This window comes from Sciurus vulgaris, assembly GCF_902686455.1.
Source record: "Sciurus vulgaris genome assembly, chromosome: 6".
In the NCBI taxonomy this organism is placed as follows: Eukaryota; Metazoa; Chordata; class Mammalia; order Rodentia; family Sciuridae; genus Sciurus; species Sciurus vulgaris.
The window spans coordinates 106,906,911-106,930,875 of NC_136466.1; the positions used below are offsets into that span (position 1 = coordinate 106,906,911).

General features: G+C 40.2%; 1 protein-coding gene across 1 annotated transcript in view; it reads left to right on the forward strand.

Annotated features, from left to right (window-relative positions):
- Positions 1-23,965, forward strand: part of ARSB (arylsulfatase B) — a 215,212-nt gene that overhangs the window by 127,419 nt on the left and 63,828 nt on the right. The window contains exon 6 of the mRNA XM_079143576.1: positions 5,985-6,055. Within this exon, the coding sequence (XP_078999702.1) occupies positions 5,985-6,055 (71 nt within the window). The remainder of the gene's footprint in view (positions 1-5,984; positions 6,056-23,965) is intronic.

Here is a 23,965-nt window from a genome sequence, read left to right on the forward strand (position 1 = left end):
CCCTCTGATTGGATCACATCTTGTCTCCTGCATTTATTATTTGTAAGACCCAGGGCAAGTTACTTAGTATCTACAAGCATTAATTTCCTCATGTGTAAAATGTAACAGCAGTAGTACCTGTCTCATAAGCACTGATAGGAGGATTTAATGGAAGAATATGTGTAAAGCACTCAGCAGAGGACTTAGAATATAATACAAGCTCAGGATCCTGAAGTGAAAATGCTCACTTTTTTTTGATAGCAACGCTTACAAAAGGTCAACAGTCTTGAATTACCCTATGGAGCTCACTTTAATGTTTTAATCAGTATTTTTTTTTTTCAAAAATTCTCCTCAGAAATTATTGCTATGACTATTTCTTTTTCTAAACATTGGATACCATCTTCTAGGGTGTGTCTTTTATGACAGATGGTCAGCAGCTAGTGGTAAGAGAAGTATGGAATAGCATATCACTTATTTGTGGGAAGTGTTTCGCTGCCCCACCCTTCAGCACGTAGGAGAATGAAGGTCAAAAACTGGAAAGTATGATCTCAGTGTCTAAAACTGTAGACTTTTAGAAAATATTTATAGCATATTGGAAACTAGAGACTGACCAGTGTCTCTTTGTTCTGTTTTTTTTTTAAATAAAACTTATAGAAATATGTGAAATTTGGAATAAACTTAAACTGAATACTGAAATGTTATCCCTGATGATGGTATGCCATTTAACAGGTGGAGAAGGGGATGGGTATAAATGATCGATGCTTGTGTAGAGACGTTTGCTGTTATAATAGAGCTATTTGTTTATGGAGCCTTAAAAATAAGTTATGTGGATGGAAACACAGGCATTCAAGTAGACACAGAGCCCATGCACACATTTCACAAGGGAGACAATTTTGCCTGGTTGTGAGGAGTGGGGATTCAGGTGTCAGCCTGCCCGAGTTCCAAACCAAATCCTATCACCTGCTCAAACAGTGATCTCATAACTCATTTGGCGACTCTGTGCCAAGATTGTGTTGTGAATCGATGAGATAATGCGTGTGAAGTATTTAGAATATGGCATGAGAAATACTCTACCAGTCCTAGCTACTTTTATTCAAAACTAAGGACAAAAATAGTTCCAGTTTGGCACATTTCATCCACGCCAATTTCACTGACTTATAGGCAGGCCTCTGTCATGAAATGGTCAATGGTGAACAAAGTGCCTCATTTTCCTTACATAGCCATCTACTTTGCTGCCATAGGCATCAGGACATGCCAGGGGTGGGAGCAAGCATGGTGCAGTGTTGACCCTTGGACTGTTTCAGCGATTCCTATCTTAAAGAAGCTCAAGAGAGCTCTGCACTGTCCCTGTCAGTCTGAAGCACAAACGCTTGCTGTAATAAAACCACCCATATTACCCTGGCTTACCTAAAACCAGGGCTTTTCATGAACTTGCATGATTATTGAAAAATCACTTCCCATAAACATTAGCAGTCATTATTCAGAGATTTAAATTTCACAAATGGAGTCAATAGACTGTTGGAGATAGTGTTGCTTATACAGCTAAACTATACCATCTGCCTAAACCAAAAAAAAAATAATAATAATAAGGAAGATTCATAGATAACAGATTGCGCTCTATCTATTTTTTAATATGCAGTTCATAATGAGTAGACTGCATGACTTAGCTATGTGGACCCTGGTGTCTTTCTAAAACGAGGCTCCCACATGGTGGACAACATCATAGCATGTCTTGGAAATTAAAGTTACAGCTACCCCACTGTGTTTCATAAAGGGAACACTTGCCAGCAAGAAGAATGAAGAGGAGAATTAATGTCCCATTTTATCTTCATAATGTTCTTGAATCTGTATCTCAGGGTTTAGTCTTGTATATGTGCTTATATTCCTTCCATGTCTACAGAGTCAGGATCCATATTTTGCAATAAAGGGGGTTTTGTTGCCTCATTTAACTTTCATAACAATCCTGTCACATGAGTACTTTTAGCCACATTCTGCTAATAAGAAAAATAAAGCTCAGCCTGGTGTAGTGGTGCATGCCTGTAATCCCAGCCACTCAGGAGACTGAGACAGAAGGATTGTAAGTTCAAGGCCAGCCTCAGCAACTTAATGAGGCCTGAGGCAACTTAGTGAGACCCTGTCACAAAATAAAAATAAAAAGGGGTGGGAATGTGACTCTGTGGTAAATTTCCCCTGGTTGGATCCCTAGTACCAATAAATAAATAAATAAATGAAGAAAAGAAAAAGAAAAATATGGCTCATGTTTGTTTACCCAGTTATTTGTCCTTTAAAGGCTTTGCTCTTGAAGACAATGCTGTACTAAGTATGAGAAAGTGATACCTTCAGAATTAGTTAGATACGAGGTTCACTTTCTGGTGCCTTGATTGTATGGATATCAAACTTTAGAACAGTATGGTATATAAGTGAATCATGGAATACTATTGTATTTGTAGCATTAACTAAAAATTAATACATACATATATGATTATATAGACACAGCCAGAAGGTAGAATATTATATTTCTGCAATCATGGATCCTCTAACCATTTTATGGGTTTGATAAGACCACTGTTTAGAATAGTAGTGATCACACAGTTGATATTGCTGAAACCATGTTATGCATACACAACACATGCTTTTTTTCTTCAACCCACTTTGATATATACACTCTTGAGGAAGAAATTGAATCATATGTTAAAAATTTGTATTCAAGGTAGCTAGATTCAGGGTATATTAAGGGACTGGTTGTAGGAAGTTATCAATAGGTTTTTTTTTTTTTTTATTTGCAGTGCTAGGGTTTGGACCCAGGGCCTGGTGCATGCTAGGGAAGCACTCAGCCACTGAATTATATCCCCAGCTCTTTTTATTTTGAGACAGGGATCTCACTAAGTCACCCAGGTTGGCCTCTAACTTGCAATCCTCCTGCCTCTGCCTCCCTAGTAGTAGGGCCTACCACCATGTGCCACCTGGCCCAGCCTGATTAGTGCATTTTAAAAGTAGAATTGCAGCTTATGATAGGCGGGATTTTGGCACCTAGTTGTCTCCTGATGATTCTGCCCATGGATTTTTTTTTTTTTTCCAGTGAATCATTAGTCAGCTAGGATTAGTCATAACTTTTGGGGTTCAAAAATTCATCTTATTAAGTTTCCTTGTTTTGAAGTACTCTTCTGAATCATGGAAAAAAAGAAATGAATGAATTATATACATATAAACTCTCTGTAGAGTTATTGGAAATACGTCCTTTATTTAACTGTGTTTACTATTGAGTGTTCCAGGAAACTCTGCTTTAAAGATGAATGGTTATTTAGCAATATAAAACCTGAAATTTCTGGATGCCTACCCACCCCACTTCATTCTTGCCTTCCTTTGAATTGAACAAATTTTGTTGTCCAGAAAAATTATTTGTTTCTAATTGTTACCCTAAAAATTTAGCACACAAGTTTTACTTGGTTAAATCTTTTTTTATGTCTATTTTTTATTTTTACAGACTGCATTTTGATTCATTGTACACAAATGGGGTACAACTTTTCATTTCTATGGTTGTGCACAATGTACAGTCACACCATTCATGTAATCATACATGTACATGGGGTAATACTGTCTGTCTCAGTCCACTGTCTTTCCTTCACCACCCCCTCCCACCTCATTTTCCTCTACACAATTCAAAGTTCCTCCATTCTTCTCTTACCCCCCTGCTACCCACCCCTTAAGTATTATCATTCACTTATCAGAGAAAACATTCAACCTTTGGTTTTTTGGGCTTGGCTTATTTCAGTTAGCATGATATTCTCCAACTCCATCCATTTACCAGCAAATGCTGTAATTTTATTCCTCTTTACAGCTGAGTAATATTCTATTGTTTATATATACCACAGTTTCTTTATCCATTCATCAGTTGAAGGGCATCTCAGTTAGTTCCATAATCTAGCTATTGTGAATTGAGCAACTATGAACATTGATGTGGCTGTATCACTGTAGTATGCTGATTTTAAGTCCTTTGGGTATAAAGTGAGGAGTGGAATAGCTGCTTCAAATGATGGGTCCATTTCAAGTTTTCTGAGGAATCTCCATACTGCTTTTCAGAGTTACTTGGTTAAATCTAATCAATAGCTTTGCCCTCTTCCCAAATCATATAAACTTAATAATGCTTTCATTCTGATTTTCCTTCCTTGCTATTATAATCCAGAATCTGAAGTCTGATTGCTTGTTTTTAAGTCTACAAATTACACATCATCATCTTCTTCATTCTGTTTCCTTTTTCTTGTATTTACCATTTCTTTTTGCACATTATTCCTACTTGCATTCAAAGATTCTAGGATCAAACCCTAGTTCCTGGCATTTGGGATGGGGTGACCATCCCCAGGATATATCCGTAGCTAGTTAAGTGCCTCAGGAAGCAAATGAGAAGAGAGGGTCCTAGGAGATATGCTTTAGCCTCAACCCCCACCCAACCCTGCAGTGCTATCCCTGAGTATTAAAATAAGGACTAGAGGCAACCAGTCCTTGAGTGTAGTCCCTGAGGACTGGCAACATCCCTAAGTATAGTCCCTCCCAATCTCTCTAGTTATTGTGTTTTGTGGAATAGAGAGGGGCAATATAATCCTATAGGGCCTCAAAGTTAAATATGCTGAATTTAAAGGATTGTCATTTATTCCGACATTGTGTCCTTCCTACCCTGCCCCCACTTTTTTTTTTTTCTGTTAAAATTACCTCTATTCTAGGAAGCATCGATGATGGCAGTTGAAGTTTTTCGGTTTGACTTTTAATTAATTAATTAAATTTGGTTTTAACATTTTTTTACTTGGCAAACACAAATTCTACAAATCACTACTCAGAATTTTTGAAATTTCACTAGTCCTTGAAATCCCAAATGACTGTTATAAATGCCTAGCTGTGAGTTTGGGGTGTGGACTTTAGGCCACCTGAAAGCACATTTTTCTTGATTATGTCAATTAACTTGCTGGTTATTCAGATGGTGCACAAATCCATGGTGTCAACAGTATTTTGCAACCTTTAGTACATAGTTGAAGAATTTCGGGTTATCAAGCAGTCCTCAGTACTCTCCTGATAATTGAAGTTCTGCTCAACAATTTCCATAAGGCTAAGTCTGTACTAACAAAATAACCTGGCTACTTCATACATTCCTCACATCCATCTGGTGGTGTTTATTCTCCCATTTCTTAAAAAAATACTGCTTTGAAAGTCATATGACCCAGTGGTCTTTCAGTGACTTACTGTGTACCTTCCTCATTTGTAAAAGGACAGAATTGGACTAAGTGGTCTCCAAGTCTCAGCACTAATATAGATTGTAACTGCAGTTGTAGGTAGGTTTTTTTAAAAAAGTGTCAGGAAGGTCTCTTTCACATTTGTTTGTATTAAATCTACGATCCACAGTGGTATGGGAGAAATTAAGGTTTGTGATGTAGGCCAATCTTTACAAGGCCTACTGCATCTGTGATAGGGATGCTGCCATTTGGGCAGATGCTCTTTCTTGGTTTCCTGGAAAGTGACCCATATGAAGTTGTCACAGAATGACTGGACTTCTCTTTTCTCAGGTGTAAAGAATGGTTATGTTTAAATACAGCCACGGTGTTTATTGCAAAAGGTCACAGGATTTGTTTATTTTTATATCATCATATGCTTGACACTGAATTTTTGTGTGAAGTGTTCAGTTACTGTTATAAAGTAGACAAATGATGATACACAGCAGCCACAGTCTTTGGAAACTTTGAATTCATGACAAAATTGTTAACTGGCAGGTTTGTTCTTTTCTTTTTTTAAATAGTTTTTAGTTGTCGATAGACACAATACCTTTATTTTATTTATTTATGCATGGTGCTGAGGACCAAACCCAGGGCCTCACACATGCTAGGCAAGCGCTCTACCACTGAGCTACAACTGCAGCCCAAGGTTTGTTATTTTCTACAAGTACAAGGAAAGGAAGTATTAAAATAACTCATGCCCGTTTGAGAGAGGAAATTAACATTTCCTAAAAAATTCTTTTCTAGTGAAGGAAGCCCGTCCCCGAGAGTGGAGCTGCTGCATAACATCGACCCGCAATTTGTAGACTTCTCTCCATGTGAGTACCCAGTTCATTGCTACTGCAGTGAATCTCTTTGGCTCAAAAGATGGTTTTATTACCTACTAGTTTTTTCTTTGTCCGTTTGAGTTGCTGTGAAGGTAAACAGTTCTTCATGACACACAGTCTACTAGTCCTACTGTGGCCTTGACACCACAGAGGGCAGTATGTTGCCAGAAGAGCACAGGGGAATGAATCAGGAAAGGTGAGTTTTATGCTTGGCTCTGCCATTACCGGCTGTAGAGCCTTTAAACCATTTCACTGTGTGTATCATAGCTCTCCCCAGCTACTAATGGAAAACCCATGGGGAGCTCCTTCTCACTGCAGATGTCCTGTTCTTGCCTGAGAGATCCAGAGTCTTCTTCCAGAAAACAAACCATCAAATAGGCCACCACAGGGCCCAGGGTGGTGTGAGCCACCACCTTGTCTGATCAGGTTGGCCAGGTGCTGTCCACCCTGGCTGAATATGACAGGTGTGATTTTCCTAGCAATCCTGGAAGTAATTCAGCTCAAATCTGTCTGCCGCCTAAATTAATCTTTAAGGAGCCTTATTAACCTTACAGGTAAGGGACATTTAGTGCTTTTGGATGGCAACAGATTGTAATGGTCCTGTATGAATACCATGCTAGTGGCCCTAATGCCCCTAGTATAGTGAGTTTGTTCCGGGAAGGCCTTAATAATTGGGCCCTTCGCCCAGATGTCATTGTGATGCTCGTCTCGAGACTATTTTCAGAAAGCAGCACCCTCACATTCCCTGTGTTCACGTGGGTGCTCACATCCCCCCTTTCTAGAAACACTGTCGTCCTTAGTTCAGTTAGTCCAACGTCCCCCTCTGTGAGTTCCTCTCTGCACAGTCCTCACTGTGCTCTCTCCAGTCTGTGCAAAAAGGTGCCACAAGATTGCCCTGTTCAGAGATTTCTGCTCCGAGCTGCCCCACAGCAATTCTAACTGTGTCATTGAGACTCAGGGCCCAGCTGAGCTGGCCAGCTGCACTCTGGGCACTCCTTGTCTTGTTCTTCCTGAGCTAGACAGTGCCTGCCATTCCCAAGTGTGCAGAGCATCATACCTCTGTCTTGAATAAGCTTTTCCCAGCTTGAAACACCTTTTCCTGCCTCTCCAGTTTCTCAAAGCCCAGCCCAACGTCCCCCTCTGTGAGTTCCTCTCTGTGTCCCTTTGTATGTGTCTCTGAAGAGCATCCACACATTTTTATGTTTGTGCACTTCCCATTAAGCTCAGAGCTCCTGGAAGTCAGAGCCTGTGACTTCCTTATCTTTTTATCCTTATCAGTTTACAAAAATCCCCAGCACTTGGTAGGCATTTAGTGACGATTACTTGATAATTGACTGGACAATTTGAAGAGAGTTGGGATCAGTAAAGACCAAAGTAGATGCATTAACCTGGAAAGGAAAGGCCCAGAGACAGCAACTTCTCTCTCTGTCTCTCTCTCTCTGTCTCTCTCTGTCTCTGTCTCTCTCTTGTGCTGGAGAGGGAACCTTGGCATTGCCGATGCTAAGCAAGCACTCTGCCACCACTAAGGTTTAGCTCCATCCCCCAAAATTTCTGTTTCTGTTGGAGTAAAGTTATGTTACTGGGACAGGCAAGAGTACCGTTGGAGCCCTGAGGATGGTAAGAACAGTCTAGATTTGTGCTGTCTAGGACACTAGCCACTGGCCATTGTGGCAATTAAGCACTTGAAATGTGGGCAATTATGGATTGAGATGGGTTATAACCATAAATACACATCAGACTTTGAAGACTTAATATGCATGTACTATACTTGATATATATTACTTGTAATATACTTAGGTACTTGATATATAGTGTCTAAATGTCAATGCTTTGGCTATATTAGGTTAAACGTATTATTAACATGATGTTTCATCTTTTGGCCTAGCAATAAATTTTTTTAATTCGTTCTCATTAGTTATACATGGCAGTAGAATGCATTTTGACACATCATACGTAAATGGAATATGACTTCTCCTTTTTCTGGTTGTACATGAAGTAGACTCACACTGGTCATGTAGTCACACAGGCACATAGGGTAATAATGTCCTATTCATTCTACTATCCTTCCTGCTCCCATACTCCCTCCCCTCCCTTCACTCCCTTTTGCCTAATCCAAAGTACTTTAATTCTTTCCTAGCCCCACCTCCTTATTGTAAGTTAGCATCTGCATATCCCAGAAAACATTTGGCCTTTGTTTTGTTGGGATTGACATATTTCGCTTAGCATGATATTCTCCAGCTCCATACATTTACTGGTAAATGCCATAATTTCATTATTCTTTAAGTCTGAGTAATAGTCCATTGTGTATATATACCACATTTTAAAAAATCCATTCATCTGTTGAGGGGCACCTAGGTTGGTTCCATAGTTTAGCTATTATGAGTTGAGCTATCAATAAATATTTTAATTTATCTGTTTCTTTTTCCTTTTTAAATGTGGCTAATAGAAAACTCAAATGACATATGTGACTTGCAGTATATTGCTATTGGTCTAAAAGAACTGTTCATTTTTTCCCCACATTTTTTTATTGGTACATTATAGTTGTTTATAATGATGGAATTTTGTTGCATTTTTATGCATGCACACACTATAACAACGTAATTAGGCCAATATCACTCCCCAGCACCCCTCCCCACCCACCTCCCACCCCTTGGTTCCTTTCTTCTACTGATCTCCTTTTGATTTTCATGAGATCCCCTCCTCCACCTCTCTTTTCCTTTTCCCTCTCTAGCTTCCACATTTAAGAGAACACATATGACCCTTGACCTTCCAAGTTTGACTTATTTTGCTTAACATAATGGTCTCACGTTTCATCCATTTTCCTGCAAATGACATAATTTCATTTTTCTTTATGACTGAATAAAGCTGCATTGTGTATGTATGCCAGATCTTCTTCATGCATTCATCCATTGACAGACACCTAGGCTGGTTCCATAGTTTGGCTACTGTGAATTGTGCTGCTATGAACATGGGTGTACATGCATCGTTATAGTATGATGACTTTAATTCTTTAGGTTAAATGCCAAGGAGTGGTATGACTGGGACAGAGGGTAATTCCAGGCCTAGTCTTTTGAGGAACCTTCATACTGGTTTCTGTAGTACTAATTTACCATGCCAACAGTGGAAAAGTGTTCCTTTTTCTCCACATCTTCTCCAGCATTTATTATTATTTGTATTCCTGGTGACTACCATTCTGACTGGTATGTGATCAAATCTTAGTGTAGTTTTGACTTGTGTTCCCCTAATTGCTGATGATGTTGGACATTTTTTCATGTATTTGTTGGCCATTTGTATTTCTTTGATTAATAAGTGTCTGTTTAATTCATTTGCCATGTATTAATTGGGTTATTTGCTTTTTTGGTGTACAGTGTTTTGAGTTCTTTATATATTCTATATGTTAATCTTCTGTCAGAATATTGGCTAGCAAAGGTTTTCTCTCCTTCTGTAGGTTCTGTCTTCACATTCCTGATTGTTTGCTGTGCGGAAACTTTAATTTGATGCCACCCTATTTACTAACTCTTGGTGTTATTTCCTGAGCTTTCGGGGTCCTATTGAGAAAGTCACTGCCTGTGCCTTTATGTTGGAGTATTGACTCTACATTTTCTTCTAGGAGTTGCATAGTTTGTAGCTTAGATCTTTGATTAGAAGGACTGTTCTTGAAGGTGCTAAGAAATGGTTGATCAACTGTACAAAAGGATCACAGACCTATGATTAGTTACTGTGTGGCCTCATCAGTGAGTCTTAAACTTTCTCTGCCCCTCACACCTAAGACAGAAAATACATTCCAGACACATCAAAAAATCAGAGGAAAATAGTGGGAAGACAGGAATGGTTTCTAAAACTTCTGAGTAATTTAATGTACCCAGTAGGACCTAAGGCCAGGGGAAGTGCGGAATGTGCCCCTCACAGTATAAAGGCTGAAAACTCTCTTCACCGGCTAAGTTCCACCTGCAGATAAAAAGCCACGAGTCTCCACACTCACCTGGCTGTGTTTTGGTTTGGTGTTAGATGTGGCAGCTTGAGAGCTGTGTTCCCGTGTGGCCACCTGGCACTGCTTACAGCAGGGTCCTTAGTGTAGCCTGCTATAACTTTTGCTGCCTTCCCTAAAGTACTCCTAGAAAAATATTAGCACAGGCAGAAGTTTCCTGCTGTGTAAAAGTTAGTAAGGGCATGGGAATCAGAATAGAGAACTGTCTTAATCTTGCCACCCATGGACTCTAAGGATATTAGTTACTGTTCTTAGATTCAGTTTCCTACATATTATTTGGTGGCCTTGATCAGGCCTGTTATTGTTGCCATAATTCAGGGATGCTTTCTGACCTGCTTCATCCACCACTCTGAAGCCTTCCCCACCAGCTTGGGACCCCTGTTTTGATTACTGCTTTGCAGTGAGGGACATTGCAAGGCCCTTGCATCAACATAGAACTGTACTCCCTGTTGGTTCACACAAACAGGATGTCCTATGTAGTCTGTGCCTTTGGGAACAAAGTGGTAGCCTCTTCCTCCATACTGTGGGCCTTTTCTGCCCTGCTTTTATATTCACTTCTGTCTACTGTGATGCAGAAGTAGAAATAAAAAGAGAGTTATCTTTGGGGCTGCTGCTTCTTAGGATGATGCTAAAGCCAACTTTCTTTGCAATTATTTATGGGGGGGGATTAAATCCAACCATAAGAAAATATGTTCTTATTGGACAACCATGTCTGGGAATTGGATTTATAAACTACTTTCTATGAATATGTTCTGGAAGCTTTGGTGGAGTGAAATCAGAAAACAGCCAGTCTCAGGTGTAAATGAAGAAGTAACATCTGAGTCAGTTTCATCAAAGAAACAATTGTGTGTTTTCTCTCCCCATCACTTCCCAGACTGATTGTGCAAATATATGGGAGAAGAGGGTGGTGTTTCACCTCCACCTGCCCAAACCCCTTTTCCTCAGTTTCATGTTCTGTGAAGATTGCATTAAGTGAGCTCTAAGGGCCCTTCCCGGTTCAATGCTCGGTGGGTCTCTATATAAACAGAACCTCAAAGCAGAAAAATATGATTGCTCAGTTTCTGTCCTTTGACACCTGACTAGAAAGGATGCACTCATTAGTAAGTATCGAGTTGCCAAAGATGTAGTCATAAATAGGTGAATACAAGAGGAAATGTTAGAAACATGATAAGCACTAGAATAATTTGAATTATTACATGATTTTGTTATTGTTACATCCTGCCCACCTTTCTGATCCCCATTCTCAAACATTAACCCATTGATCCACTTTGCAATCTCCTGGGTCCCCCTTTGTATTTTTCTTTTTTCTTTTTTGTTTTGGTACTTGGGATTGAACCCAGAGGCACTTTACCACTGAGCTACATGCCTAGTCCTTTTTTTTTTTTTAATTATTTTTAATGTTGAGAGAGTGTCTTGGTAAGTTTCTTAGGGCTTTGCTAAGTTGCTGAGACTGGCCTCAAACTTGAGATCCTCCGGTCTCAGCCTTCTGAGTCTGGGATTATGGGTGTGCACCACCACACCTGGATTTTGCTCTCCCTTTAATGGATCTTCATGAAGATTATGGGCCCAGGTCTCCTCCAGTCATGGTCTTGTGACTAGGCATTGGATGTTTCCCAGGGAAGCCTGTGTCTACCTGGTACCAACTTCTCTCAGAGACTGGTTTCTTGGATTCCAGCATCTACTCCACCCCACCCCTCTTATTCAGAGTATAGGGCATACCCAGGGTCTTTCTTGGCTGAGGGAGTTAGGATTCTTTTTCATGGTCACATACCCTTGGTAGGTTGTGACTTGAGTAAAAAATACCCAAAGACTGGAACAGAAGATTGGTGTAATACACAAACACACATGCAATAGAAACCACAGGATGTTTCATAGACCAGAACATTCACAGTTCTGCAATGGAGCACAAGTCTGAAAGATGCATAGATCACAACCATTAAGATGACCACCATGGCAGTGATGGGGAGGTGTTGATGTTGATGACTTTTATGGTTTGGACCTTAGTATTTCCTGAAAACGTTCATGTTTTGAAGCATGATCCCCAGTGGTACAGAAAAGCTTAGAGGTTGGGTTTTTAAGAAATCATGCAAGCCGTAACCTCATCAGTGGATTGAATCATTTGATGGATTAATAATTTGAATGTACGGCTGTGGTAACTATAGGCAGATGGGGCATGGCTGGAGGAAGTAGGTCACTAGGGGTATGCCTTTAGGGATTGTATCTTGTCCCTGGCCTCTCCACACTCCTGCCTTTAGCCAAAGGCATGAGCTAAGAAGCTTCCTCTACCATGCCCTTCTGCCATGATGTTCTGTCTCACCTCAGGCCCAGAGTAATGGAGTTGGCCAACCCTGGACTGAACTTCTGATACTGTGAGCCCAAAATAAACTTTTCCTTTTTCAAGTTATTTTTGTTGGGTATTTTGGTTGCTGCAACAAAAAGATAACACAATGATAGTGTGAAGAAACTGGAACCCATGTGCATGTTGGTGGGAATGAAAAATGGAATAGCCACTGTGGAAAACAGTATTGTGGTTTCTCAAAAAGTTACAAATAGAATTATAATAGGGTCAAGCAATTCTTCTGGGTATAGTCAAAAGAATTGAGAGCAGGAGCTTGAACAGATAATTTTACACCCATGCTCACAGTAGCATCATTTATGAGAGCCAAAAGGTAGAAGTAACCCAAGTGTCCTTTGAAAATGAATGGATGGGGGCAGGATGTAGCTCAGTGGTACAGTGCTTACCTAGCAGGTATGAGGCCCTGGGTTCAATACCTTGCTACATGAAAGAAAAGGAAGGAAGGGCAGGAGGGAAGGAGAAAAAGAACAGATAAGAAAATGTGGCAAACTATGCTGGAATATTACTCTGTTTTAAAAAGGAAGGAAATCTTAGTACATGCTGCAACATGGATAAATCTTAAGGACAGCATGCTAAGTGAAATAAGCCAGTCACAAAAGGACAGATACTATGTGATTGAACTAATATGAGATACCTAGAGTAGTCGGATTCATAATGGTTGCCAGTGGCTGAGGGGAGAGGGAATGGGGAATTATTTTTTTAATGGGTATAGAGTTTTAGTTTTGATAGATGAAAAGAATTCTAGAGACAGATAGTGGTGATGGCAGATCATCAGTGAGAATGCATTTAATGCCACTGATTGTACCATTAAAAATACTTAAAGTGGTGAATTTTGTCATTTGTATTTTACCACAAAGTAAAAGATTTAAAACAAGAAGGGTAAGGTCTGAGTCTTTGCATTACTGCCATATAACCAGTGTGTAGCACGGAGCCCAGATCATCTTAAATTCTCAGTAAATGCTTGTTTATGAGTAATGAACAGACTAACTGGTAAAAGCCACTGTTTTATCCTTTCATAGCCTTTCTGGAATCTAAAAGTGCCCCCAGATGGCAGTTTCCCTTCTCCTCTCAAACCCTGATTCTACATCCTACATGTTGTGCCTAAATAAAAGTAACTTTAAAGACCCAAGTCATTTGTAATTAACATGATCATATACAGATGTTTGAAAATATTCATTTATTTATACATGACTATCCTTACCACTCCCTGCACTGAAAATAACCAGAAAGGTGGCAAGGCATTTTTCCTGCCCATTTCATTCTTTTTCCCCCAGAGCTCCTTGATAGGCTAATAGCGATTTAGAAAGCCCCTGCCTGTGGTCTCTGTTGGGCTCAACGTGACTTCCCTCTGGGTCTAGACACAGCCTCTTCTGGTGGCTCCCTCTACCTTCAGGTCTGTTCCTGCCTGCTTAGAAAGGTCCTTTTTTTTTGTTTGTTTGTTTTTTTTTTGTTTCACTGGTCACTGGCCCTCTCAGAGCCCCACATCTGGCTCTGCTTTTATCTTCTGCCAGCCCCTCAGCCTGTGTCAGGTGTGTGGGCTGTAATTGCTTTCCTGTATCCTTTGAGGGAGATTTCTGTTGATCTTTGTAAGCTTTGTTCTCAGGTAGCCTTGAAAGTATTTTAGTTTTGGTTCAAACAGTACTTTTTCTATTCCCTTCCAAGAAAAAATCTTCAAAATTATGTTTTCTTCTCTGGATGAGTCCATTTTCTGTGGCTCTAACAAAATTCCTGAGACTGGGTACTTTATAAAGAAAAGAGATTTATTTAGCTCACAATTCTTGAAGTAAAAATTCCAATACCAGGTGCTCCCATCTGTTCAGCATTTGGTAAGGACCTCGTGATGGATGCAGTAAGACCACATGTGGAAAAGATCATATGGCAAGACGGGAAACTAAGAGGGGTGATGGGGAGGGCTCGCTCTTAATGATGACTCTTCCTGAGGGAACTAATTCAGGGTTCCAGGAAAACTATAGCAATTCCTTCTCAGTTCAGTGTTCTCACTGACCTAACCAGCTCCGAACAAGGCCCACCTCTTAATGATCCCACCACCTCAACACCACAGTGAGGACAAGGCCTCCAACACATGAGACCTCGAGGGACAAACCACAATCAAACCATAGATACCTTTACCTTTAAAATATCTCTTTTTAATAGGCCGACCTAGACTCAGTGTCTTTCTCCAGCAGGACAGGGTGGACAATAGAAGTTACCAGGGAGAGTCCCGGGGATGGAACAGCACCATTCAAGCTGACTTGTGGGAAAGCTTGGAAACATCTAAAGTGTGGGGAGCAGCTCTGACCCAGGAGGCCTGGATTCAGCTCTGCTTGGGCTCCAGGGCGCTCCAGTGGCAAATGCGATGCATTCCCAGGTAATGATCCAGCCCCATCTGAGACCACAACTCACCTTGGAAATCAGAGGAGGTGATGAAAAGAATTCTAGAGATGGATGGTGGAGGTCTGTGCTCACCAGAACACTCTCGCAATCCAGTTGTGTAAATGTGTGTTCATACTTAACGCATGTAAGACACCCAGATCTGCTGGGAGAAGCTTGTCTACAGATGAAAGACACTGACGGAGTTAGCACTTACTGCACCACCAAAGGATCTGTCTTCAAAGGGATTCTGTACAGCTTTGTTACTACCTCATCTAAAGTCCTCTTCTCGTTAACGGTTGAAATGGGAAGTTATTTCTGCTCATGATTATAGGGTGAAAGAGCGGTCTCCCTCCCTGTCCTCTCTCACACATTTTCTGCGGTACACTTGCCAAATCTACTCAAGAGCCGAGACTCATCCAGGTTCAAAAGCTTCCTCTTCAGAGCAACATTCACGTCCGTTTCCCAGAGTTATGCTGCTTTTTCTGAGATTATTTATCCCAAAATGCTGATGGCCGTGATGTGCCAGGCGCGGCTGTGTGTTCCACAGATCAACGAGAGTTTAGGTTTTGTTAGAAGCTGGTCTGGAGGAGGTATCACCACTGCCTCGGCCCTCCCTGCCTGAAGGCCGTCAGGATTCCCAGCTGCCCAGAGTCAAGTGCAGACTCCCAGCCTGCCTCCTACAACCTCAGACATTCAGCCAAAACCACCCTTCAGTTACCCTCCCCTTCCTCCTTCTCTTACCCTCCTCTCCCTTTGTTTCTCTGCCTCTTCTTTGGGACCCAGTTGACACCCCTACTCCAGGAAGTCTTCCCTGATTCTTCCAAACTTCAGTCCCTGAGTTTCTCTGGAGCCTGCAGGGACACTGTGCGCCTGTTACCTCACACTGCAGTTACCCAGATTCATTGTTTCCCCAGCCAGAGCCGTGAGTGCCAAGGGGCCAGACTTCATCCAGCTCTCTCAGTGCCTTTTATTGAAGAGAATCATACCTACTGAAAGAATGCAGGCTAACACATGAATAATTATTAGCTCATCTGAAGTTATCAACTCATGTGAATAGAATAAACCTAGCAAGAGTAATGATAGTATCATACATTATTTTCACATCACTTTCACTTCTTTCTGGGCATATTTGTGAAGTAGCAACTCAGAGGCAACTATTTATGTTCCAACCTGAAATTAGATATTGACAGAACACAAAGAGGTGGGATGCTCAAGGTCACCAGCTACACATTGTTGCTCACTGCACAGACTATCAGAGGCTGCAGGCGCCTGGGCAGTCAGCTTGTCCACCCCTCCTCTAACTCAGATGAAAAAACTGAGGCACCAGGTCCCCCATTGCTGTTAAATGTCGAAGAAGGAACTGAGGCTTTCCAGGTCCAGGCCTATCACATTTGTCAAATTCTACTGATTCTAGGGGTCTCTTTGCTTTATGTCCTATACTTGATTGTTGGGAGAAAGGCACCAGACCTTAGTGATAATCCTTTCTTCTCAATGGGGCATGCTATGTGTAAATGAGACTAGACAAACTGGTCTAGTAGTAACACCAGCCTTGCTGGTTTCAGGTGTCATTTGACTCTGTGGATGGCAGCTTCTATTCCTAAAGCTGGTCCTGAGAATCCTGCTTGTGCCTTGTACTGATCACATTGGAAGTGGGGAGAGCAGTGGCTGGGAACAGGCAGTGTCATCTCATGAAACATAATTTGGGGGTATCAAAATGTATGAATACATTCTACTGTCATGTTACAGCTAAGTAGAACAAATAAAATTTTAAAAATTAATTAAAAAGGCAAAACAAAACAAAAAAACAAAAAAATCTAAACTATCAAACAAACAAAACCAAAACTGGATTAGAACACCAGCTTTGGCTTATTTCTTGAGGCCCTGTGGATAAGTTCTTCTAGTCATCAGTTTCTTTTTCTATATCTTGGGGACAGTTACAGTAAGCTCCTGTAAATATGTCCATCTGTCACAAGCAGTGATTACATTCTAGCTATTGGGGCTGGGGAGGGCCAGGGAGACTGCACTTCTTGCTTTATGAATTTCTCAGTTTTAAATTTTGGTGATGAGCACACAGCACTTCCATAATCAGAAATAAAACCATCAAGATGCACTTTTGAAAGCAAGATCCAAGGACCCTGGTTAGAACATGCTGCCTGAAAAGCTGCTGCTCTTGCTGTGGGCAGTAATTCCTTCTGCCCACTGTCCTGGTCAAAGGCCAGTGTGTGACAGGTTTCTCCTTGACTTTCAGACCTCAGACCCTGATTTCTCAATTGGGATTCTTTCTCCTTATCAAACAAGAGCTCATATTACAGCTTGTCAAGATGTTTGGAAAATTTTATCTTCTCTGACTGCCAATATTTGTCCTCTGCACCCATAAGTTTTTCCTTGCTATGGTCACTACCTGCCCTCAATCACAGAACCCAAACACAGATAACTTTTCTCCTTTTTTAATTTTTGGAGACTCCCAGTCTGCGACCTTGGCTTCAGGGAACCCTAACACTTGACGGGAACTGTGGCCTTTTTGGTGCCAAGGACAGTCCCACAGCCTTGTAGCCCATCTGGCCAGTTCACAACCATCTGAGTATCGTACATCAGACCTTCACGTCAACACTGCACTCTGGCCGACTGCCTGTCATCCCAAGAGAGTAAATAAACTGAACCGAACCCGCAGCACTTTGAAAACACGAATGGATCCTCATCACAGGCCTTGGCTATACAGAAATGACAGATCTCACTGTGCCAGTTTTAAGTTTGGAGAAATCAGGGTAAAAAGGGCGAATAACAAGCCAACCTGAAGGGCCTAGACTGGCCCTGCCTCTGAGAGTTAGGTCATTTAACCAAGGGCTGGTAGCCTTGGCAATTGCTCTTCTTTTTTTTTTTTTTTTTTTTTTTTTTTTATTGTAAACAAATGGGATACATGTTGTTTCTCTGCTTTTCCATGAAGTCAAGGCATACCATTTGTGTAATCATAAATTTACATAGAGTAATGTTGTTTGATTCATTCTGGTTTTTTTTCCCCCCCCCCACCCCTCCCACACTCTTTTCCCTCTATACAGTCCTTCCTTCCTCCATTCTTGCCACCCTCCTTAACCCTAACCCTAAACCTAACCCTAACCCTAATGCTAACCCCTCCCACCCCCCATTATATGTCATCATCCGCTTATCAGCGAGATCATTCGTCCTTTGGTTTTTTGAGATTGGCTTATCTCACTTAGCATGATATCCTCCAATTTCATCCATTTGCCTGCAAATGCCATAATTTTATCATTCTTTATGGCGGAGTAATATTCCATTGTATATATATGCCACAGTTTCTTTATCCATTCATCAATTGAAGGACATCTAGGTTGGTTCCACAGTCTGGCTATGGTGAATTGAGCAGCAATGAACATTGATGTGGCTGTATCTCTGTAGTATGCAGATTTTAAGTCCTTTGGGTATAGGCCAAGGAGTGGGATAGCTGGGTCAAATGGTGGGTCCATTCCAAGCTTTCTGAGGAATCTCCATACTGCTTTCCAGAGTGGCTGCACTAATTTGCAACCCCATCAGCAATGTATGCGTGTACCCTTTTCCCCACATCCTCACCAACACCTATTGTTGCTTGTGTTCTTGATAATCGCCATTCTAATTGGGGTGAGATGGAATCTTAGGGTAGTTTTGATTTGCATTTCTCTTATTACTAGAGATGTTGAACATTTTTCCATATGTTTGTTGATTGCTTGTACATCTTCTTCTGTGAAGTGTCTGTTCATTTCCTTAGCCCATTTGTTGATTGGATTATTTGTATTCTTGTTGTAGAGTTTTTTGAGTTCTTTATAGATTCTGGAAATTAGCGCTGTATCTGAAGTATGAGTGGCAAAGATATTCTCCCATTCTGTAGGATCTCTTTTCACATTACTGATAGTTTCCTTTGCTGAGAGAAAGCTTTTTAGTTTGAATCTATCCCAGTTATTGATTCTTGCTTTTATTTCTTGTGCTATGGGAGTCCTGTTAAGGAAGTCTGATCCTAAGCCAACAAGTTGAAGATTTGGACCTACTTTTTCTTCTATAAGATGCAGGGTCTCTGGTCTGATTGCGAGGTCCTTGATCCATTTTGAGTTGAGCTTTGTGCAGGGTGAGAGATAGGGGTTTAATTTCATTCTGTTGCATATGGTTTTCCAATTTTCCCAGCACCATTTGTTGAAGAGGCTATCTTTTCTCCATTGCATATTTTTGGCCCCTTTGTCTAGTATGAGAAAATTGTATTTATTTGGGTTTGTGTCCTTGTCCTCTATTCTGTACCATTGATCTACCTGTCTATTTTGGTACCAATACCATGCCATTTTTGTTACCATTGCTTTGTAGTACAGTTGAAGATCTGGTATTGCGACACCTCCTGCTTCACTCTTTCTACTGAGGATTGCTTTAGCTATTCTGGGTTTCTTATTCTTCCAGATGAATTTCATAATTGCTTGCTCTATTTCTGTAAGGTACACCATTGGGATTTTAATTGGAATTGCACTGAATCTGTATAGCACTTTGGTAGTATGGCCATTTTGACAATATTAATTCTTCCTATCCAAGAACATGGGAGATCTTTCCATCTTCTAAGGTTTTCTTTAATTTCTTTCTTTAATGTTCTGTAGTTCTCATTGTAGAGGTCTTTCACCTCTTTTGTGAGATCAATTCCCAAGTATTTTATTTTTTTCAATGCTATTGTGAATGGGGTAGTTTCCTTTCTTCTCTTTCTGAAGATTCATCACTTATGTATAAAAATGTATTGGATTTATGAGCATTGATCTTGTAACCTGCTACTTTATTGAATTCACTTATGAGTTCTAAAAGTTTTCTGGTAGAATTTCCTGGTTCCTCTAAATATATAATGATGTCATCAGCGAACAGGAAGAGTTTGAGTTCTTCTTTTCCAATTCGTATCCCTTTAATTTCTTTGGTTTGTCTAATTGCTCTGGCTAGAGTCTCAAGAACGATATTGAATAGAAGTGGTGAAAGAGGGCATCCCTGTCTTGTTCCAGTTTTTAGGGGGAATGCTTTCAGTTTTTTATCATTTAGAATGATATTGGCCATGGGCTTAGCGTAGATGGCCTAAACAATGTTAAGGAATGTTCCCACTACCCCAATTTTCTCTAGTGTTTTGAGCATGAAGGGATGCTCTATTTTATCAAATGCTTTTTCTGCATCTATTGAAATAATCATGTGATTCTTAACTTTTAGTCTGTTGATATGGTGAATGACATTTATTGATTTCTGGATGTTGAACCAACCTTGCATCCCTGGGATAAAACCCACTTGATCGTGGTGCACTATCTTTTTAGTATATTTTTGTATGTGATTTGCTAAAATTTTGTTGAGAATTTTTGCGTTGATGTTCATTAAGGATATTGGTCTGAAATTTTCTTTCCTCGATGTATCTCTGTCTGGTTTAGGTATCAGGGTGATATTGGCTTCATAGAATGAGTTTGGGAGGGTTCCCTCCTCTTCTATTTTATGGAATACTTTGAGAAGTATTGGAATGAGCTCTTCTTTAAAGGTTTTGTAGAACTCGGCTGAGAACCCATCTGGTCCCGGACTTTTCTTTGTTGGTAGGCTTTTGATGACTTCTTCTATTTTATTGCTTGAAATTGATTTATTTAAGTTGTGTATATCCTCCTCATTCAGTTTAATAATTCATATGTCTCTAGAAACTTGTTGATGTCTTCGAGGTTTTCTGTTTTGTTGGAATATAGATTTTCAAAATAGCTTCTAATTATGTTTTGTATTTCACTCGTGTCTGTTGTGATATATCCTTGTTCATTCCGAATTTTAGTAATTTGAGTTTTCTCCCTCTTTCTCTTTGTTAGTGTGGCTAAGGATTTATCAATTTTGTTTATTTTTTCAAAGAACCAACTATTTATTTTGTTAATTTTTCCAATTGTTTCTTTTGTTTCAATTTCGTTGATTTCGGCTCTGAATTAACTATTTGCTGTCTTCTACTACTTTTGGTGTTGGTCTGCTCTTCTTTTTCTAGGGCTTTGAGCTGTAGTATTAAGTCGTTTATTTGTTGATTTCTACTTCTTTTGTTGAATGCGCCCCATGAAATAAATCTTCCTCTAAGTACTGCTTTCATAGTGTCCCAGAGATTTTGATATAATGTATCTTTGTTCTCGTTTACTTCTAAGAATTTTTTTATTTCCCTCCTGATGTCTTCTGTTATCCATTCATCATATAATAGCATATTATTTAATCTCCAGGTATTGGAGAAGTTTCTGTTTTTTATTCTGTCATTTATTTCTAATTTCAATCCATTATGATCTGATAGAATACAAGGTAGTATCTCTATCTTCTTGTATTTGCTAACAGTAGCTTTGTGGCATAAAATATGGTCTATTTTAGAGAAGAATCTATGTGCTGCTGAGAAGAAAGTGTATTCGTTCTTTGTTGGATGGTATATTCTATATATGTCTGTTAAGTCTAAATTGTTGATTGTGTTATTGAGATCTATGGTTTCTTTATTCAATTTTTGTTTGGAGGATCTATCCAGTGGTGAGAGAGGTGTGTTAAAATCGCCTAGTATTATTGTGTTGTGGTCTATTTGATTTCTGGAATTAAGAAGGATTTGTTTGACGTACATGGATGAGCCAATGTTCGGGGCATAGATATTTATGATTGTTATGTCTTGCTGATTTATGCTTCCCTTAAGCAGTATGTAATGTCCTTCTTTATCCCTTCTGACTAGTTTTGGCTTGAAGTCCACATTATCTGAAATGAGGATGGATACTCCAGCTTTTTTGCTGTGTCCATGTGCATCGTATGTTTTTTCCCATCCTTTCACCTTTCGTCTATGGGTATCTCTTTCTATGAGATGAGTCCCTTGCAGGCAGCATATTGTGGATTTTTCTTTTTAATCCAATCTGCCAGTCTATGTCTTTTGATTGATGAGTTCAGGCCATTAACATTCAGGGTTATTGTGATATGATTTGTATTCCCAGTCATTTGACTCATTTTTGTTTTTTGACATGATTTGGTTTCTCCTTTCTTTGGCTATTTCTTTAGACTAGTTCCTCCTGTTGCTGATTTGCATCGTTGTTTTTCATCTCTTCCTCATGGAATATTTTGCTGAGAATGTTCTGTAATGACGGCTTTCTTTTTGTAAATTCCTTTAGCTTTTGTTTATCATGGAAGGATCTTATTTCATCATCAAATCTGAAAGTAAGTTTTGCTGGGTATAAGATTCTTGGTTGGCATCCATTTTCTTTCAGGGCTTGGTAAATGTTGTTCCAGATCCTTCTCGCTTTTAGGGTCTGGATTGAAAAATCGCTGGTATTCTTATTGTTTTCCCCCTGAATGTAATTTGATTCTTTTCTCTTGCAGCCTTTAAAATTCTGTCTTTATTTTGTATGTTAGGTATTTTCATAATAATGTGCCTTGGTGTGGGTCTGTTGTAATTTTGTATATTTGGAGTACTATAAGCCTCTTGTACTTGGTTTTCCATTTCATTCTTCAGATTTGGGTAATTTTCTGATATTATTTCATTGAATAGATTGTTCATTCCTTTGGTTTGTTTCTCTTTGCCTTCCTCAATCCCAATAATTCTTAAATTTGGCCTTTTCATGATATCCCATAATTCTTGTAGATTCTGTTCATGATTTCTTACCTTCTTCTCTGTTTGTTCAACTTTGTTTTCAAGGTTAAATATTTTGTCTTCAATGTCTGAGGTTCTGTCTTCCAGGTGTTCTATCCTATTGGTTATGCTTTCTATGGAGTTTTTAACTTGGTTTATTGTTTCCTTCATTTCAAGGATTTCTGTTTGGTTTTTTTTCAGTATCTCTAACGCTTTATTGAAATGATCTCTTGCTTCCCGTATTTGCTCTTTTAACTGTTGATCAGTGCGATCATTTAATGCGTGCATTTGCTCTTCATCTCCTCCTTCAATGCCTGCATTTGCTCTTTCATCTCCTTATTTGCTTCCCTGATTGTTTTAATTATGTATATTCTGAACTCCCTTTCTGACATTTCTTCTGCTGTGCTCTCATTGGGTTTTAGTATCTAGGTTTGTTTGGACATTTTCTTCCCTTGTTTTCTCATATTGGTCAGATATCAGTGGGACTCTGAGCTATTGCAGATTTCCTCTATTGGCTTATACTGTCCCTGTAGATTTCCAGTATATCACCTCCCAGCCTTCAGTAGCCTAAAGTGGAGGAACTTGATAATGCAGTGCTTCCAAAGAAAGCTGCCCCTAGCCTGCTACTGGTTCCAGGGCTTGGAGCTGGCTCTTTGCAGAAACGCTCTCACTGGGCAGCCTGCTCTGAGAAGCTGGCCATGGAAGGAGCAGGGCTGCCTGGGGAAGACTCTAGCTGCCCTGCCCTGCTCTGAGAAGCCGCCCCTGTCTGGGCCTGCCGCTCAGGACGAGCTTCACCCAGTGGGCGAGACTCACCCCGTGGCTCTATGTTAGTCAGAGTCTCTCAATGCCTCCCCTTCTTGAATCCTGGGTTCTGGAGCGACAGGAGATGCAGTCACCCTCTAGTCCACCATCTTGGATCACTCCCGGCAATTGCTCTTCTGTACAACACCATGTGGCTACTTGTTCATAACCCACTATATTAATCCAATTTCTGTTGCTATTGGATAATTCCTAGGACTAAGTAATTTGTACAAAGAGGAGGTTAATTTAGCTCACAGTTTTGGAGGTTCAAGAGCATGGCACCAACATCTACTCAGCTGTGGTGAGAAACCCCTTGGCTGTGTCACATGGTAGATGGCCTCATCACCAAAGTACGTATGAATGGGAGAGATCCCTGGTGAGCCAGGGAGCCACTGAGCGGAGAGGGGCCTAGCTTGCTCTTTTACAACAGTCTCCTGGGGGAATTTCCTGGGATTCCACAAGAAGGGTATCAATTCGTTCTGAAAGCAGCACTCTCAGCGATCTAACTACCTTGCATTAAACCCCATCTCTTAATGGTTCTTCCACCTCCCAGCATCATCTCACTGAAGACCAAGCATTCAGCACACAAACCCCTGAGGGACACACTCAGACCGTAGCCACACAGGAGCACCCATTTACATACATATCAGTTTTATCTCCCCAGGATTATGGTGATGCCAAACCCTCTCATTTCCAACTAACAACTTACTTATTTGCTTACTTTTAAAAATTCTGGTACAGCTTAGAAATCAGACATGGCTTCCAATTGGTAGCCTGTTAATTCTA